Consider the following 20,254-nt stretch of genomic DNA (forward strand, 5'->3'; position numbering starts at 1 on the left):
GTCCCCAAAAAGCAGAGATGCATTCTTACTACCACAGACTCCTCCATGAAATCAACAGCTCCTCAAAAGAGATCAGCCTAACAGTCCACACTGGAAAAACTAAATGGAGAAAGAGTGCCTTGGGAGCATCTAGGTGGTGCGGTAGATAAAGCACCAGCCCTGAATTCAGGGCCTCCTGAATTCAAATCTGGCCTCAGACACTTTACACTTACTAGCTTGTGATCCTGGGCAAGTTACTTTTGCCCTGCAAAAAAAAAGAGAGAGAGAGAGAGAGAGAATGCCTGTTGAATGGGCAAGTTCAATGCCAGTACTCTTCTGGTGATAGTGGGTGGCTATAAATCATGAAACACCATAGTTTACAAAGAATTGGAATTGTGAGTGAGCCCAAGTACAGGGGAGGTCACAAAAAAGGCTGTGCAGCTTATTACCAGTAAAGCCCTGCATACAAGAAGTGGCAGGACAGATACCATCAAGGAAATTTGTGATCAGAAAAGGCCAGTTATGTGGTAAAAACACAACACTCTGTTAGACTCTGCCAAGAGGGTAACTGTCCAAGTTAAAAAGCAAACTGTTGGGGCAGCTAGGTGGCGCAGTGGATAGAGCACCAGCCCTGGATTCAGGAGGACCTGGGTTCAAATCCAGCCTCAGACCCTTGACACGTTATAGCTGTGTGACCCTGGGCAAGTCACTTAACCCCAATTGCCTCACCAAAAAAAAAACCAAAACAAAACAAAAAGAATGACCAAAAAAAAAAAAGCAAACTTGTCTAAGGAAGAGTGGCCATGTAGCCTTTGCTGAAGACTTTCAATAATGCATAGCCTGCTCCCTCCTGAAGTCATCCATTCCACTTTTGTACCCCTCTAAATTTGCCTCTCTTCACCTGCCCTCTGGGCCCAGGTAGAACTAAGCTCACTTCTCTGCACAACAGCCCCTTGGATACTTGAAGACAGCCAGGATGCCTCCTTTTCCACCTCTTTCTCCAAACTGAACTTCCTACAGCACGGGTAGGGATGGGCATGGTAGCTGGGAGAGGGGATTTTTGCCTCCACCAACTGTGACTCTGAATCACAGGAAGAAAGAGAGCAAAGAGCTCTGGCCAGGCCACTGGGCTAGTAGGGGGTTGGTGATTTGGCCTTTTGGCCTAGACAGAACTCTGACTCAGCTGTGTCATCCCCTTCCTCATCCCAGAATAATAGTCTGACTGTGTGTGTCAGACACCTGTGAGCCCTGCCCCTGGTGCCTCTGGCACTAAGCTCTTGAAACTGCATCAACTCCAAATGATAACGGTCGGTCATGCTTGGGTTCCCCTTAGACCCCTGAAGCATCCTTCTCTTTTCTCTGTTTCTCCACCACCTTGTGCCCTGCACAATGTCTTCTGAGCATGAGTTCTTTTTCTCTTTCACTTCTTTTCCTTCTCTGGCAGCACCCCATCAGATCAAGTGTCTCCAGAATCATTAAATTTGTTAATGAGTTCTGTTAATTTTTTTTAAGTGAGGCAATTGGGGTTAAGTGACTTGCCCAGGGTCACACAGCTAGTAAGTGTTAAGTGTCTGAGGCCAGATTTGAACTCAGGTACTCCTGACTCCAGGGCCTGTGCTCTATCCACTGTGCTACCTAGCTGCCCCTGATAATGAGTTCTGACAGCTGCTTAGACCCAGCTTATGAAATGGTCTTTGTAGCTTACATGGAGATGGTGTTTCCAGGGAATATTTTCGTAAACTAACTAGCCAAAAGGCATTGCCAGATCGTGACCATCTATTGCGTTCTAATGCCTTCCCTTAGCATCCTTAGGTGAGAACACCCAGCTTAGGCAGGAGGGGCCTGAAAGATCCAGTGAGGAAAGAGAAGGGGGAATTTCAAGGTGTCATTCAAGGTGATAGTGTTCTTGTGTTCACCTCAACTACAGGACTCTCTTTGGGACACCTACATTTTAATGTCAACAATTTCATTTCCTCCTTTGCAGGTGTCTCAAAGGCTGTTGAGCATATCAACAATATTATTGGCCCAGCCCTGATTGACAAGGTAAGACCCTTTCTTCTTCTAACTAATACATAATAATGTAATTAATTGGAGTAGTTCCAGGTCCCTGTAGGTTTTCTTCCTTGTAAAAAAAAAAAAACCCAAAAGGAAAAAATTTGTAAGAGCTGGAGAAATCAGCAGGTTTGAATCCCTGAGGATGATTAGCTTACTCAGACCTATTAGGTCTTTTTAATAGGTTGAGATGGGAGGATCCCTGGAAAATCTGACACTAATGTCGCAGTTACCTGTAGCAATCTTTCTGCCCAAGACTTTGAGCATCAGTTGAAATTCTACAGTTGTGGGGTGGAGCTATGAAAGTCTCTCTCACAGTGTAGCAGGGGAGGGAACCTCCTGTCGTGGTTCACTTGACATTGTTATCAATGGATTGGGTGGATAATGGTATTGACAGCATCTTTGTCAAATGTGTAGATGACTCAAATGTGGTGGGCTTAGCTCACTCGATGAATGATAAGCAGTATAAAAAAATTGCTGAACTAGCTAGACCAGAGATGTCAAAACACTCAGCGTGCATGTAGTCTGCAACACTCAACCCAAACCAGATTAAAATGTAATTAGGAGGGGCAGCTAGGTGGCGCAGTGGATAAAGCATTGGCCTTGGATTCAGGAGGACCTGAGTTCAAATCCAGCCTCAGACACTTGACACTGTGTGACCCTGGGCAAGTCACTTAACCGTCATTGCCCAGCCAAAAAAAAAAAAAAAAGTAATTAGGAAGGGGCAGCTAGGTGGCGTAGTGGATAAAGCACCGGCCCTGGATTCAGGAGTACCTGAGTTCAAATTCAGCCTCAGACACTTGACACTTACTAGCTGTGCAAGTCACTTTACCCTCATTGCCCTGTAAAATAAAATAAACAATTGGGTTTTTTTTTAAATGTAATTAGGTAAAGCACTGGCCCTGGATTCAGGAGTACCTGAGTTCAAATCCGGCCTCAGACACTTACTAGCTGTGTGACCCTGGGCAAGTCACTTAACCCCCATTGCCCTGCTAAAATTTAAAAAAAAAATGTAATTAGGAAACATTGGGCAGAATAAAATACAATAAAACACATGTAACATTACATTTTGAAACCAAGTCACTGTGCAGCCCATGCAGATCCTTATATATGGATCAGTGGCCTCCGTTTCTATTTTGCGTTTGGCACTGGGCTGGACCATTGGACTGATGAAATGTAATTTAATTTATATTGAATAGGCATGACTGTAAAGTCTTCTACTTGGGTTCAAAGTCTCAAGCTAGAGGAGTACTGTAGTTTGCCTGGAAAAGACCCTAAGGGTTTTTGGTTCCCTACAAGCTCACTTGGAGTCGTCAGTGTGATATGACAGATAGCAAAGCAGATGAGATGCCCACACCTTTCTCTGGGCCCCTACAAATGCTGTCCCCATGCCAGGAATACAACCCCCCCCCCTGGAATCCCAACTTCCTCCAGGACTTCTTCAGAGGCACACACACACACACACAGCCTTTAGTTGCTCCAATGTTGAGATTATTTTGCCGATATTTTGTGTAGACTTAATATGTCTACACATTTTCTCTCCCAGTGGAATGCACAATTCTTTGGGGAGAAGAAGGGTTTCCTTTTGTCTCTGTCTCCTCAGCACCCAGCACATAGATGCCTGACACACAGCGGCCCCTTAAGAAACACTTGTTTGTTTGGGCTTGGCCTGAGAGAGGCCAGGCTTCCAAGAAGAGCGTTGGAGATGTCGAGTTGAAAGGGACCTCAGAGGTGATTTCTTATTTTAAAGATGAGAGCCAGGAAAGCTAAATGACTTGGCTACAGTCACACCCAGATAGTGGAAAAGGCAGAGTTTGAATCTGGGTCTTTGGACTGCACCCCTAGGGCAGTCCTTCCTTCTGTGCTCTGCCCTTACAGCCCCCAGCTGAGCCCTGCATTCGGGTCTGGGCACTGTGGCTTAGGGAGGACATGGGTGATTATGCTGGAGAGTATGCCAAGGAGAGGTGTTGGAGCTGAGAAGAGCCTGGAGTTAGGGTTGCACAGGGAGAATTTGGGGGAACCTGAGCACGTTTATCCCAGAGAAGAGAAAACTCCAAGGGGCCTGATTAGCCATCTCCAAGTACTAGGAAAGCCTTCTCATTGGATTTGTTCTGTTTGGTCCTGGAGGGCAGAATTCACCTCCCTTCGGCAAGCATTGAGGAAGGCACCTTTCTAGGCTCAGTGCTGAGAGTGAAGAGACAGAAGAGACACAGCTCCGACCCTCAAAGAGCTTACATTCTCCTACCCGGGGAAGGGGTTGCTAAGGGGTCATCTGAGGCTCGGTGCCAAGAAAGCTTCCAGAGGGCCCCTGGAGAGAGCAGCAGAGGCTGTCAGAGCACTGGGCCAAGGTTGGAGTAGTTTAAGTGGTCTGGAATTCTGGGACTTTCTCTGAACAGTTAAAGTTACTGTTTTAAGACTTTAAAAAAAAAAAAGGAGGGAAAAAATTCCCATCCCAGCCAGGGACAGACGTTTCCCATTTACCATATTCCTTAAGGACAAGGTTTCATCAGGTAAGGCTGATGACCCACCTTTGGAAGCCTTTGTTGTTCAGTCATGTCCAATTCTTGGTGACCCCCTTTGTGGTTTTCTTAGCAAAGACACTAGAGTGGTTCGCCATTTCCTTCTGTAGCTCATTTTACAGATGAGGAAACTGAGGCAAACAGGGTAAAGTGATTTGCCCAGAGTCACACAGCTAATAAGTGTCAGGCTAGATTTGAACTCAGGTCTTCCTTACTCCAGGCCCCTCACTCTCTCCATTGTGCCACCATAGCTGTCCATAGCAAGCCTCAAAGCCTTAATATTTACCTTGGAGGGCTGTTTCCTTTACTCTTATAGCTCAAATCTTGCCTTACTTGCAGCTCCCCCCAAAACCTCTTATTCCCTGCTTTGCTGTGAATCCAAAACCTTGGGCCCAGACCCCAGTACAATGGTAGCTTTCTGAGATCAGGGTCTATTTTGTTTATGACTCCATATCCCCAGTGCTCTGCACAGACCAGTGAGTAAATGTTGGATTAAATTGAATTGTTTTACCCAGTGGTAAAACCCCTGCTGGGTCTGTGTCCCAAAGAGATCATGGAAGAGGGAAGGGGACCCACAGGTACAAAAATATTTATAGCAGCTCTCTTTGTGGTGGTGGAGAATTGGAGGTCGAGGGAGTACCCATCAATTGGGGAGTGGCTGAACAGGTTGTGGTGTATGAATGTAATGGAATACTAATGTTCCGTAAGAAATGATGAGCAGCAGGGACCCTGATCTCATTGGAGTGGGCTCATGGAGGGAATAGCTTTCATACCCAATTGGGAGGAGTAATCTATTTAACCCTGCAGGAAAGTAGGAGGGGAAGAGGATAAGGAAGGAAGAGTGAAAAAAGGGAGTGCAGAGAAGGGGAGAGGATAGTCAGAAGTAAAACACTTATGAGGAGGAAAAAGAAGATAGAGTAAATGTCATGGGAAGGGAGTGGAATGGAGGGAAATGATGATTGATTATAATGGCAAAACATATGGTACCTACTTTGCTGGGCTTTTATGAAGAAAATTCTCTGTCAAGCTTAAGGTACTATATACAGGTTATAATGAACAGGATACTATCAAAAAAACCTGGAAAGACCTACATGAACTGAAGCAGAGTGAAATGTACTGTATACAAAATAACAGCAATAGTGGGGGATAATCTGCTGGGAAGCATGTGGTTATTTTCAGCAAGGCAATGATCCAATATAACCCTGAAGGACTTATGAAGATTGCAACCCATCTGCAGAGAAAGAACTGATAGTATCCAAAAACAGATGGAAACACATTTAAAAAAATTTTTTTCTTTTCCTCTTCCTCTTTGACAATTCCTTAATCTGAAGTTTTGGGGTTTTTTGACTGTTTTCTCTCAAAACTAGCTAATATGGGAATTTTTCCATGACTTCTCATGTATAACTTATTTTGAATTGTTTGAGTTCTTGTGGGTGGGGGGTGGGAATGGAGGGGGGAAGAGAAGTTGGAACACAAAGTTTTTAAACAATTAATGTTAGGGGCAGCTAGATGGTGCAGTGGTTAAAGCACCGGCCCTGGATTCAGGAGTACCTGAGTTCAAATCCGGCCTCAGACACTTGACACTTACTAGCTGTGTGACCCTGGGCAAGTCACTTAACCCCCATTGCCTGCAAAAAAAAAAATTGATGTTAAAATTGTTTTTACATATATTTTGTTTTTGTTTTTGTTTTTTGTGGGGCAATGGGGGTTAAGTGACTTGCCCAGGGTCACACAGCTAGTAAGTGTCAAGTGTCTGAGGCCGGATTTGAACTCAGGTACTCCTGAATCCAGGGCCGGTGCTTTATCCACTGCGCCACCTAGCCGCCCCTTTACATATATTTTGGAAAATAAAATTCTATTCCAAAAAATAATAATTTTCTTAAAAAAAAAAAAAAGAAAGAAAGAAATGATGAGTAGGAGGAGTTCAGAGAAACCTGGAAGGACTTACATGAACTCATGCTGACTGAGAGGAGCAGAAGCAGGAGAACATTGTACACAGTAACAGCAACACTGTGTGATGAACAGTGGTGATAGACTTGGCTCTTCTCAGCAGTGCACCGATCCAGAACAGTTTCAAAGAACTCATGATAGAGAGATGGCGAAGGTTCTAGTGACTTGGGTTTGAGAAGCACGCAGGGTAGTTGGTGAAATTCTAAAAGTTCCAGACAAATACTCAGTTTGAGTACGCCTGGTGTTTGGTGCGAAGCAAATATAGTAATGATATCCGAAAGGGCATCAGGCTGCTTAAAGTAAGCAAAGAAGAGATTATGTCTTCTCCTTGGCTGTGGGGAACTATTGCCTGAAGGAATATGAGAAGGCTTTGAAGTATGGGAGAGGCTAGCTTCAGACTGAGCCCCAGAACAATCAGGCCAAGGAGCTAGAATACCTTATTGGTAAGGCTATGAAGAAAGATGGGCTGGTGGGCGTGGTCAACGTGGGGGCGTGGTCTAGGTGTGGCTGGGCTTGCTGTGGCCAAGTCTAAGTCTTGAGCTGCTCTACCGATGCTACCCTCAGGACGCCACCTCTGACCTGCACCTCCCTCGGAGATGAAACAGCCAATTGGGGCCAGAGATGCTGATACTGAAGGCGTTTGGGGGGGGGGGGGAAGGAATCTGTCCCTTTTGTAACTTTCTATTCTACCCTCCACCCCCCATCTTCATCCCCTTCCCAGTTTCTTCCCTGATTACTATGTGCCCTTCAGTTTTTTCCCCCAAGATCTGCCTTCCCCAGGAGATTTTGTGCTTTGGTAGAATGTAAATTTTTTTAAAAAAAGAATGTAAATAAAACTGAGGACTCTGGGGAAAAAAAGAAAGAAAAAAGAACTCATGATAGAAAATGTTCTCAATATCCAGAAAAAAGAGCTATTGATTATGAATGCAGATTGAACCATACTGTTTCTACTTCTGGGCTGTTGTTTTTTCCTTCTTTTTTGAGGTTTTTCCCTTGTGCTCTGATTCTTCTTTCGCAAGATGACTAATGCAGAAATATTTTAATGTGATTGTACATATATAACCTATATCAGACTGCTTTCCGTCTTGGGGAGGAGGGAGGGTGGGAGAAAAATTTGGAACTAAAAATCCTATGAAAACAAATGTTGCAAACCATCCTTATATGTAACTGGAAAATAATAAAATACTTTAAAAATTAAATAAATAAATTGGATTGTTTCCCCCTATAAAGGTCCATGACCCCTGGGGAATAGGCAGTCTGGGCTCGGCTAGGGCAAAAAATGGCCTTGGAAAACCCTAATTTTGCCAATATTAATAATAATTAAAGATAAAAGGGGCCTTGAAAAACATTTGAAATGTAATGATATTTTGAATATGTTATGGTTCCAGTGTGGTATAGTGATGAGAGTAACTCTTTCTTTACCAGTTGATAGAAACTCATTTCCAAGTGAGCTCAGGAGGGCTGGCAGAGCAGGTGTCCCTCAGCTAGATACTGCAGAGGGAACCACCAGTGGTAAGAGGAAGGAGGGTGAAAAAATGCTCCGTAAGCCATAAACAGATTGGAGGCAAAGAGCATGCTCTGCTTCATTGTTCTTGAAGATCTGGCACAGTGCAGTGCACATGACTGGTCCGATGTTTATTTATGGTTTGGTATAATGAACAGTGATGAGATTGGAATTAGGAAGACCTGGGTTCCAATCCAGGCTCTGACACTTGTTCCCATTGGGAGCTTGGGCAGATGTGCTGGGCTCTAGGCCTCAAGGGACTCCCTCAGATTTAACTACTAAATGATAGAGGAGTTGTGATTTACACTGGAGGAGGGAGGGAGGGAGGGAGGGAGGGAGTGCCCATTACTGCCCAAATCCCCCTCCTCTATTCACAGAACTACTCCTAATTCATCAGATGCTGTCTTAGTAGATAAAAGGAAAGTTGCAACAAGAAATGCAGTCAAATGCATCTTTAGGTAAAATCAGAGGCAGGAGTACACTGAACAATTAATTGATTTACTGACATCTCCCTCTTAGATTTTTTTTTTTCCCTTAAGCCAGTCAGATGTGTGTCAGCTGATCACTGATTAACAATTCACATGGGGGCTGCTAGTTGGCCCAGTGGATAAAGCACCAGCCCTGGATTCAGGAGGACCTGAGTTCAAATCCGGCCTCAGACACTTGACACTTACTAGCTGTGTGATCCTGGGCAAGTCACTTAATCCTCATTGTCCAGCAAAAAAAAAGAAAGAAAGAAAGGAGGACCTGAGTTCAAATCTAGCCTCAGACACTTGACACTAGCTGTGTAACCCCGGACAAATCATATAACCCTCATTGCCCCAACAAAAAAAAAAATAAAATTCACGTGCTACCTCTGCCAAAAGCTCTGTCACTTCCTGCAGGCTGCAGTCCTAGGGATCTTGTCTTCTGTACTGCTCACCTCTCTTCTCCTTTGCAGAAAGTTAATGTCATGGATCAGGAGAAAATCGACCAACTGATGATGGAAATGGATGGCACTATGAATAAAAGTGAGTCACTCCTGTGGAAATGAGACATGAAGTCAACAAGCATTTGTGAAGCCCCTACTGTGTACTAAGCATGCAATCTGCTCTGGGGATGTAAAGAAAGAAAAAAGATAGTCCCTACCTTCAAGAAGCTCACAGTCTAATGGGGGCAACAATAGCTGTTTACATACAAACAAGATCATTGTTGTTTGTCCTTCCTTCTCAAAGAGGACCATGGGACCATGACATCGGGGTGATGTCATGACTTGCACTAAATTGGATTTAAGTGAGGGAGGGCTGTGCAGGGTCACCAACCTCACTCCTCCAGAGCCATCTGGATCCAGTGGCAAGATATATATATCCAGTCAGGATGACTGGAGATGGCCCCGGATGTTTAAGGCAATTGGGGTTAAGTGATTTGCCCAGGGTCACACAACTAGTAAATAAGTGACATTTGAACTCAGCACCTCCTGACTTCAGGACCAGTGCTCTATCCAATGTGCCATCTGATCTGATTGAAGGGGATCAGGAACAGCTTATAGCAGATGGGGCCGGGGAAACCAAGAGGGAGGCACAAGGAAGAAGATCATTTTAGGCCTGAGGACAGTTGGGGAGGTGGAGCAGGGTCAGCAAGGAGGCCAGAAAGTCTCCTTGTGGAATCTCCTTGAGATAAGGATACATGTCTTTGCATAGTCCTCCCCAAAGGTGAATAAGGTGACTTCTTAGAGCTTCCTTCTAGTTTTCTTGTATGACCAGGAGAAATAGTTCAGATTCTTTTGTGCTTGGAAAGGCATCGGTTTGTCTGCTGCCCTTCTCCAGCATTAGCTGGAAATCTAGGGGGGTTTCATGGTTTGGGGGACTTGGCAGCTAGGTGCTACGGTGAATAAAAGACCAGACCTGGAATCAGGAAGACTCATCTTCCTGAGTTCAAATCTGGCTTCAGACACTTACTAGCTGTGTGACCCTGGGCAAGTCACTTCACCCTGTTTGCCTCAGTTTCTTCATCTGTAAAATGAGCTGGAGAAGAAAATGGCAAATCACTGCAGTATCTCTGCCAAGAAAACCCCAAATGGGGTCATAAAGAATCGAACCCAGGCTCTCTCCCTTGGGCATGTTAATCTCTTTATAGATTGTATTCTGTTCTGCCTTCTTTCCGGGCAAGCAAAGCAACTTAGGGTCACAAGGATTTCTCTGTCCCTTCCTCCCCGCCCTATCTCTCCTCCTCCCACACTCTCTCTCCCTCTTCCTCCCTCTGTCTGTCTCTCTCTCTCTCCCCCTCTTCTTCCCTCTGTCCCCAATAGATAGCCCAGTGCTTTGTGCATAGTAGTTACTTAATAAATCATGTTTGCTGAATTCAGTTGGATTTGCCCTGATAAGAATTACAAAACTCCAGAGGGAAAGGTTTGCCATGGCCAATAGCTGATGTGTATTTTGTGCTTTAGAATCCCTGGTTGTAGGATTTGCTAAAGCTGAAATTCAAATCCCATCCCCATGACTGAGGAATCAACTGAAAATGTCCGCCTTAGAACTCTTCCTGCCCAGACAGAAGATTACTTGTGTTTGTGATTGGCAGACTGTTAAAAAAAAATTTTTTTTAAGGCTGTAATGAAGCTAGTGGGTATGTCAGCTAAATTGATTTTTTTTTTTTTTAGTGAGGCAATTGGGGTTAAGTGACTTGCCTAGGGTCACACAGCTAGTAAGTGTTAAGTGTCTGAGGCCGGATTTGAACTCAGGTACTCCTGACTCCAGGGCCGGTGCTCTATCCACTGCGCCATCTAGCTGCCCCTAAATTGATTTTTAAAAATAAAAAGAACCACCCACAAACACTGACATCCCAAAGAGAATGAGGAATCTTTAAGCTGCAACCACCCTCCCTAGCCTCTGCACTGTCTTTCACTGTGCCTTGTGCAAGAAAAGCCCTTTCTGCCCCTTCTAAACCAGCTGGACCCTCTCTCTCTGACTTCTAAAAGTCCACTTTAAACATCACTTCCTTCCAGAATCCTTTGAGCTGCCAAGGGTGACAACCTTTGCCTTCAGACTTCTCATAGCTCTGCCTCTCCCTGATGTATTTACTATGTTACATGTCTAGTACCACCATCTGTGTTGCTGTCATGCCTTATTAGACTGTAAGCATCTTGAAGACACAGACTTTATGTAAATCTTTTTATCTTCCCCCAGCCCAGCACATATGTACAAGAGTAAGCATTTAATAAATGCTTATTAGCTTACATTGTGCTTTTTAAAGCTTGATAGTTGACTAATTGTACATTTTCATTCTATATTTGGAATTGTGCTAAAAAAAAAAAGTTTATTATAGCCTTTGACTTAGAGATTCCATTGCTAGGCATATACCATGAGGAAAGAAAGATCCCATATATCCTCAGATATCTACAGCAGCACTCTTTATGGTAGCAAAAAAATTGGGAACAAAGTAAATAGATGGGTAGCTAGGTAGCACAATGGATAGAATGCTGGGCCAGCTTCCTGAGACCAGATTTAACCCAGATCTTCCTGACTCTAGACAAAATTGTTTATTTCTCTCTTTTTATCCTTTGTTACAAGGAATGGGCTCACTGGAAGGAAGGGGAGGGAAGAATATATTTGAGAATGAAGGTGATATAAAAGCAAAAGATAGCAACACGTTTTGGGGAGGGAGGCAGTTGGGGTTAAGTGACTTGCCCAGGGTCACACAGCTAGTAAGTGTCAAGGTCTGAGGTCGGATTTGAACTCAGATCCTCCTGAATCCAGGGCCAGTGCTCTATCCACTGCGCCACCTAGCTGCCCCAACAAGACATATTTTTTAATAAAAAATTAGTGGGGGGCAGCTAGGTGGTGCAGTGGCTAAAGCACTGGCCTTGGATTCAGGAGGATCTGAGTTCAAATCCGACCTCAGACCCTTGACACTTACTAGCTGTGTGACCCTGGGCAAGTCACTTAACCCTCATTGTCCCCCCCCCCCAAAAAAAATTGGGGGAAAGACTGCTATGTTTTTCAGTCTCACCATTAGAGAACACTTTCTGACTAAGCCTTTGTTGTTTACTATCTCATATGTCAAAGAGAGACAGCAGGAAAAAAAAGAATTGGAATTGGGTGACTGGTCTTTAAAGAAATTTCTTATTTATCAGATCTCTTGTCCTCCTCAGGTAATTTTGGTGCAAATGCCATCCTGGGAATATCTCTGGCTATTTGTAAGGCTGGAGCTGCAGAGAGAGGCGTGCCCTTGTACCGCCACATTGCTGACCTTGCTTGTAAAGAAGAGATCATTCTTCCTGTGCCAGTAGGTTTCTTGTGTAGACCGCTCTAGCTTAGGGCCTCTCTACATTCTGTCTGGGCTTTAGGAGCCTAACTCCTCCACAGGCCTGAGGATTTCCACTTCCAAAGGGAGCCAGCCCTTGTGCCACTGAGAGCAGTAAATACAGGGGAACATCTCTGTGGCTTGGTGGGAGACGGGATGGGGGAGAGATTGACATCTAGGTTGTGTCCGCCTTAGTGGAGCTGCTTAGAAAAGCTGAGCTCCCAGACGAGCCTCTTCACACACCAAAGTCACTGTCCCTCTTCCCCCCGCCCAGGCCTTCAATGTGATCAATGGGGGCTCCCATGCTGGTAACAAGCTGGCCATGCAGGAGTTCATGATCCTCCCGATAGGAGCCGAGAACTTCAAGGAGGCCATGCGCATTGGGTCTGAGGTCTACCACAACCTGAAGAGCGTGATTAAGGAGACATACGGTCAGGACGCCATCAACGTGGGGGATGAAGGTGGCTTTGCTCCTGACTTCCTGGATAGTAAAGAAGGTGAAAATGATGAGCGGAACAAGCCAGCTTCAGTTTATTTAGGCCCTTGGGGATCCCTGGGCATTTTTCCAAGAGGGTTTTTAAGTCAGAATTTTGCCTTTTTCCCTGCTCCAAGGTCAGCCCTCTGCTGGGCTCTTTCTTTACTCATTCCCATATGTCACTTCAGACTGCTCAGAAAGCTGTATTCATTCTGCCCTTTTAAAAGGATGTGCCTTAGTGAGCCGGCGAGGGGGAGGCGGGGAGGTGGGGGGCTGGAGGAGGGGGGAGCTTGATGCTGCTACTCGGTAGCTAGGCCCTCCTGAACAACAAAGACAAAATGGGAAAGGATCCTAATATATTTTGCTTTTTTCTTCCCAAAAAAGCTAGACACACCCGAACACTACCCAGCCTGATTATTTCCCTAAGGGAGGCTGACTCCTGTGCTTCGAGCCCTTTGGCACCTTGGAGAGGTCCAAGATCTATAATGTTCAGAAAAGGGGTCATGGTTCAGAACCATAAGTTATTTGTAAATTTTCTCCTAGTTATTTTGATTAATTAAACCTTAACTGATTAGGAACAAGTAAATGAAGTTACCTCCACAGTGGGAGACTTTCCTATGGATGGCGTCTGCCTTGGATGGCCAGGGTTAGAGACCCTTCCAGTTCAGGCCTCCATCTCTACAGTCCTTAGACTTGTTCTGAGATCCTCAACTGTTGGTTCTATTTAAACATTGCTGGGGCAGCTAGGTGGCACAGTGGATAGAGCACCGGCCCTGGAGTCAGGAGGACCTGAGTTCAAATCAGGCCTCAGACACTTAATACTTACTAGCTGTGTGACCCTGGGAAAGTCACTTAACCCCAATTGCCTCACTAAAAAAAATAAATAAAAAAAATTTAAAAATAAAAAAAAATAAACATTGCTTCTCTGAAAGGCCTCATGTCAGCCGCTTCCTGTAACTGCAGCTTGGCAGACAGACCCGCCCTGGGCACTAAATCTGGGCCACTTGTCAGTGAGAAGACCCCTCCTTAATGACCAGACCACATTTCCCACTGCGTGACCTAGTTCTAAGGGCCGTGCTACTCTCTCATCCTCAAGGCAGGGGAGGGCGAAAGTAGCTGGCGTGCTGAACCAGACAAATTATGGAGAAAGCATCTCTTTCTCTCCCTGCTTGTATGGCCTGACCCCTGTTGCTGTGGCTGCCGTGTCTTGTAGCTCTTGATCTGCTGAAGCACGCAATTGCTAAGGCCGGCTACACGAACGAAGTCGTCATCGGCATAGACGTCGCTGCCTCAGAGTTTTACAAGGATGGGAAGTATGACCTGGACTTCAAGTCTCCTGATGACCCCAGCAGATACATCACTGCCGAGGAGCTAGGGGACCTGTACAAGTCTTTTATCAAGGATTACCCAGGTGAGGGAGGCCCTTGGGCCAGGTCCCAGTTCCTGGCTCAGGAGAGTGCAGGGCAGAACTGGAGACTCCATCTCCCAAGGTTCTTCAGTAGTCATTCAGTCAGTGGCTGTAGCAGCCATGTCCGCAAAGTTGTAGAGTGATTCTCTGAGGTTCTCTCAATACAACCCTGAAGTTCCGGGGATCTCAGAAGCAGTATAGTTCTTCCTTATAACTTTCTCTCAGTACTTAGAGGCAGCTAAGTGGCACAATGGGCAAAGGGCTGGGCCTGGAGTCAGGAAGACCTGAGTTCAAATCTGGTCTCAGGCACTCACTAGCTGTGTGACCCTGGGCAAGTCACCCATTTGCCTCAGTTTCTTTACCTGTAAAATGGGGATAATAGTAGCACCTATCTAGCAGAGTTGTTCTGAAGATGAAATGAGATGATATTTCTAAAAAGTACTTAGCAGAGTGCCTGGCACATAGTAGGGCACTAAGCATATACATACTTATTCCCTTCCCTTTCCTTTTCCTTCTCCTTTTCCCCTACTATTATATTTAAAGCAACACAGATCATGTAGTGTTTGCTTTTAAAGGCTTTTTGTCCCTAAACTCTGCATTGTCTTTTGTGCCCAGTAAAGGACTAGGACATCAGAAAAATTAGGGCATATCGACGCATACTTAGATGAGAAGCTATTTTTGTGGGTCATCTGTGTAAAGCACCTGTTGGAATTCAGCAGCGTCAGTATACACCACTCACATTTGGCCTTTTCCTTTCCTCAGTGGTGTCTATTGAAGATCCTTTTGACCAAGACGATTGGGAATCATGGAAGAATTTCACTTCTTCAGTAGACGTCCAGGTGGTAGGGGACGATCTCACGGTGACCAACCCTATGCGCATCAAGAGGGGGATCAGAGAGAAAGCCTGCAACTGCCTCCTACTCAAAGTGAACCAGATCGGCACCATCACAGAATCTATTCAGGCGTAAGCTCTCCCCGGGGTCAGAGTATATGGGGCCTGGCCCTGGCCTGGCCACTGTCGGTGCTACCGACCCACTGGAGCCCAGCCCTGCCTCAGAGGGTCAGGTGATAGAGAGCATGGCGGAGACCAGAGGGATGAGGAATCGGGAGCATTAACTTGCTGCCCTCCTCAGGGCCATCGGTGCCTCCTCTGCGATCCTAGCCAAGCTGTGATCTGTGGTCTGATGCACTTATGGCCAGGAACGCTCGATGAGCTGAACTTTAAATAACGGAGAATGAAAGTGTGTCCTCCCCAGAGTCTTGTCTTCCTCTGTCTGTTCTTTTGACTCTTTTCTTCTCCCTTGCCGGGTTTTGTCGCCAGCTCTCCCATAGTGTCGCCCTCATTACTGTCTCCTTGGATGAGGAGATGCGCACTCTCTGTCCTCTCCAGGCCAGACCCAACTAGACTGAGATCAGGTTGTGTCCTTGTGCAGATAAACATTCTTCCACAGCTTCCTTCACTGTCACATCGAGGCGACAGTCTCTGGCCTCCCATTTAGGTCCTCCACAGTCGAGGAGCACTTGCCTGACCTTTCTTGTCTGAATTCTGCTCCTCCCCAGATGCTCTGGGCTTCAGCCACACTGTCTCATGCATTTCATCTTCATATTCTGAAGTTTTTCGTAGTTCCTGACTGCTAGACTGCCTTCCCTTCTTCCAACCCTTCCCAGGTGCCAAATGGCACATAGTCCATGAAGCCTTGCTTGATTTCCCGCTGCTTATTGTCCCCCCCACCCCAGCTAGAACTTTGGAACTGTCTTACAAATTTTCCTTACATCCTCTTCATTTTTGTCCTGTGCCATAGCCCCCTTCAGCCTGGGCTCCGTGGTCTGATCTAAACTTTGTCTCGATGCCAAGCACAAGTGCTCTGTACAGGGGAAGTGACATACTTAAGGATGTGTTTGCTGAATTTAAAGGATTAAGTGCCTGCAGATTACTAACTTGTCCTCACGTAGCAGTACATGCTACTGTGTGAGGCTCACATGTGTTTCTATCTTTGGGGGGGCATCTAGGTGCAGGATGGCCCAGAACAGTGGCTGGGGTGTGATGGTTTCCCATCGTTCTGGAGAGACTGAAGATACCTTCATTGCAGACCTGGTGGTGGGTCTCTGCGCTGGGCAGGTAAGGAAATGTTTTGTGTTGAACCTACTTCTTGCACCCGCCATCCCCCGACTTCAGGTGCCTAGACCATCCACCTTCCCTCAGCGATGATTTTCCCTAGACAAAGAGAGAGATTTCCCATAATAGCGCACCTCCACATTCTCTAGCCTAGAGCTGCCAGAAGGCTGGCATTTCCCAGCTTGGCATTGGTGAAGGCCTCTCCTAGGCCCGAGCTTCTCCTTGGAATCTCTCAGTCATTCGAGCCCTCCTGGAAGTCACACATCCTGCCTACAGAGCCTTCCCACTGTGTGCTCAGCTTACAAGGATTCCTCCCGACTCACTTTCTTCCAGATCAAGTCTGGTGCCCCTTGCCGATCTGAGCGTCTGGCCAAGTATAACCAGCTTCTCAGGTGAGATGTTTTGGGGGCCCTTCTTACCTTGGTACTGAAGTGGTTAAGTCTGTGACCCAGTGAGACAGCCCCGGCCTATCCCTGTCCTCCCAGTATGCCCTGCAGGGAATGCAGCACTGAGCACATGGGCCTGGCTTAGGCAGGATCAGTGGTGTGAAGAGCAATGTGCGACTGACCAAAAACGGTCCACCCCTGGCGGCCTCTCCTTTAGCACGAAGGACCCCCTAAATCTTTTGTACCCTTGGGTGAACAAGGAAGCATGATGCCGGTCAAACAGAACCCAATTTGTACATTGACTAGGTTTGGATTATCCGAAGATTTCATTAAGTAGCTCTGCTACTGTCTCCTGTGCAAGATGAGACAGGGTCCCTTCCAGCTCCTGTGCCTGTGATTGTATTGGAACACCTATTTGTACCGCTGCCTTTATCACCAGGCGGTGGGGGCAGCAGGGGACACAGTGGCGTTTCTTTTTCTTTCCCGAGTCTCCAGCTGCTGGAGCCCTCCCTGGCCCATGCTGTTGTGTGCTTCTGTGTTGTAGTCATTCTCTTTGTGCACAGGAGACTGATTTGCCCAAAGTCACTTAGATACATCGGTGTGTGGGTGATGCTGCTAGAGGCAAGGCAGTAAGAGGCGTGAGGTAAGGGCACACTGGTTGCCCTCTCTTTACTCATGGCTATAGAAGCCCAGTGAATTCCCTTCAGCTCAGTTGATTTGTACTTTCCCTATTCCTGTCCAGGAAAATTCTGACAGAATCTTAAAATTGATCTGCTAAAGATTGCCTTGACACATGACTAAATTTCATGTCTTATTTATTTTTGATGCCTAATGTTGTTTTCTGCCCTGAGAGGAGCTATGCAGCTGGGGTGCACCACAGAGCACAGAAACCTCTGAGGCTGGAGTCAGGCCAATCTGAGTTCAAATCTAATCTCAGATTCTTTACTAGCTGTTGGACCCTGGACAAGTCACTTAACCTCCATTTGTCTCAGTATCCTCATCCATAAAATGGGGATAATAACAGCACCTCCCTTCCAGGGTTGTTGTGAGCATCAATTGACATAATATTTGTAAAGCGCTTAGCACAGCGCCTGGCACATAGTAGGTGCTTAGTAATTGCTTATTCCCTTACTCCCCTAACTCCAGTTTTGAAAATCCTTCTGTCAAACGGTAGTTCTCACATGTGTTCAGCTTGTGATCTAGTCTGCCCCAAATCATTTTCCATCTTCAAAAAGGGACAGGATTTCCATTTCCTGTCTGTATAGCCTTGCACTTTGTTGGCTACAACCTGCATTCTCTTCCTGCATCCTCACAACAGCTCAGTGTCATAGGGAGCTGTAAATATCATTATCCACGTTTGACAAAGAAATACAGACTCAGAGAGGCTAAGAAGCAACACGGTCAGAATCCTTAAAGGGAAGTCATAAGTGGTACAAGTGGGACTCAGCCCCGAGAGCACAGGCAGCATTCTCCTTGGTTTGTCGAGCCTGAAAATGCTCACCTGCAAGCGGAGTCAGGACAACCGTTTATTAATCAGAACTGTGTTCAAGGTTCTCTTCTCCTTATTGTTGTTCAGTTGTGTCTAACGCTTTGTGACCCCATCTGTGGTCTTCTTGGCAAAGATCCTGGAGCTGTTTGCCGTTTCCTTCTCCAGTTCATTTGACAGATGAGGAAACTGAGGCAAACAGGGTGAAGTGACTTGCCCAGGGTCACCCAGCTAGTGAGTGTCTGAGGCGGGATTTGAATTCCCATCCTCCCGCCTCCAGGCCCCACACTCTCCACCACACCACCCAGCAGCTGTCTTGACAGGATACAGCCAGCAGTCCAGGACAGTAATGGGAATTCAAGCTCCAAGTTCAGGGGAGGGGCCTAAGTGCTTTAGTTTTACTGTCTCTTACAGGCACTAGGGAGTCACGTATGGTTTGGGAGCAGGAGAGTGCCATGGATAGACCAGTCTATTAGATTATTTTAGCAGCCATGTGATGAGCTAGAAGAATAGTAATGGACCAGGGAGCCAAAGATTGGGGTGACTTGGAGAGATGAGAAGATGAAATCCTGATCAGAGTGCAGGGTCCTGCTGAGATCTAAGATGCAACCATGGCGGGCAGCTAGGTGTCGTGGTGTCGTGGTGGATAGAGCACCAGCCCTGGAGTCAGGAAGACCTGAGTTTAAATCTGGCCTCAGACACTTGACACTTACTAGCTCTATGACCCTGGGCAAGTCACTTCACCCAAATTGCCTCACCATAAAAAAAAAAAAAAATGCAATGATGGGTGTGAGTGGCTGGGGTGGGATGCAAATGGAGTGACCTGAGATAAGCTGGTCAGCCAGAGGGGCCCGGTGTTTGGAGGGACATCAGTGTAAATACTAGGATTGTCAAGAATGAGAGCTGGGCTTGCAGGGAAGAGGAAAGCAGCCCACCTCCCCAGCTAGAACTATTCAGGACCGCAGAGGACAGCCCTGGGCTGGACAGAGTGATGTAACTGAATACTGGGCATTGTGGGCTGGGGTGGCAGAGAGGAGGCCAATGACCCTCTGTCCCAGGGGCCCCTGGGGGATGGGAAGGCGGGACAAAGTGTGTTATAAAAAGATCGTCTGTAGGAAGTTGTGATAAAGGAGGTTGCTGAGAACTGTGCTTAGAGTAGGAGAGAACCTGGCCAAGCCAAAGTGGGGGTGGGGCGGGGGGCTCTGGGCTCGCAGCATCCTGGGGACAAGGTAGCAGAGCATCTGGCTGTTCTTGACCCAGTTAGGTTGAACGGATAATCATAAGAACTGCTAATGTTTCTGTGACACTTGAAGGTTCATGAATCATCTGCTGTGACCTCTGGGGAGGGAGTTGGGGGTGCCATCATTCAAATTTTCCATCTCATGCACTGATCCCTAAGCAAGGAATTTCATGGCATTTGAATTTGATACTTGATGGGTTTTACTATTTCTGTTCTCCACAGAATTGAAGAACAGCTGGGCAGTCGGGCTAGATTTGCCGGTAGGAACTTCAGAAAACCTGGTATAATTTGCCAGACGGATAGATCTCCCGCAGTCACCACCCTGGCAGTTTTTATGTGCCATGTCAGAAGCAATCGGTAACCCACAGGAAAGGCATGGCTGTATCTCTGGAGGGACAGGGTCCTACTGGCCTAATAAAGCATCGTTCTACCCCTTTGTCATTGAAAAGATGTCTGGAGTGCTCATTGATCGCTGATATTACATATGAAGAATTGCGGTTAGACAGAAAGGAGGGAGTTAAGGGTAGTTCAAGGGTCGTGTTCATGGGTTGGAGGTTTAATTGTATTGGGTGAGAGCCGTTTCAGAGGGGAGGATCAACCCAAAAAAATAGCTAGAACAGAAGGGTATGCTCTGGGGCGTAACAAAAAACCAGCTACTACTACAATTAAAAGGGCTTGAATGTAGGAAACTGTTTCCGTTGTGTTCTAGTATTAAGCACCTCCCATGTGTCAGACAGTATCCTGGGTGTATAAAGACAAAGTTGAAATAGCCCCTCCCTTCAGAGGACTTACATTCCATTGCAAATAGAAATGGGATTCCTAAGGTGCTCAGTGATTTTGGACTTGGTCTAGAAGCCA

The 20,254-nt window shown here is 46.2% G+C and overlaps 1 protein-coding gene across 5 annotated transcripts in view; it reads left to right on the plus strand.

Moving 5' to 3' along the window:
- Positions 1–19,820, plus strand: part of LOC122745443 (alpha-enolase-like) — a 40,576-nt gene extending 20,756 nt beyond the window's left edge. For all 5 annotated transcript variants that reach the window (XM_043990758.1, XM_043990760.1, XM_043990757.1 and 2 more), the window contains 9 exons: positions 1,964–2,022; positions 8,945–9,014; positions 12,134–12,267; positions 12,560–12,782; positions 13,974–14,171; positions 14,931–15,132; positions 16,179–16,287; positions 16,618–16,676; positions 19,619–19,820. In XM_043990758.1, coding sequence (XP_043846693.1) covers positions 1,964–2,022; positions 8,945–9,014; positions 12,134–12,267; positions 12,560–12,782; positions 13,974–14,171; positions 14,931–15,132; positions 16,179–16,287; positions 16,618–16,676; positions 19,619–19,757 — 1,193 coding nt within the window. In that variant the 3' untranslated portion in view covers positions 19,758–19,820. The remainder of the gene's footprint in view (positions 1–1,963; positions 2,023–8,944; positions 9,015–12,133; positions 12,268–12,559; positions 12,783–13,973; positions 14,172–14,930; positions 15,133–16,178; positions 16,288–16,617; positions 16,677–19,618) is intronic.
- The last annotated feature ends 434 nt before the right edge of the window (positions 19,821–20,254 follow it).

Source organism: Dromiciops gliroides, chromosome 3 (genome assembly GCF_019393635.1).
Source record: "Dromiciops gliroides isolate mDroGli1 chromosome 3, mDroGli1.pri, whole genome shotgun sequence".
NCBI classification, from domain to species: domain Eukaryota; kingdom Metazoa; phylum Chordata; class Mammalia; order Microbiotheria; family Microbiotheriidae; genus Dromiciops; species Dromiciops gliroides.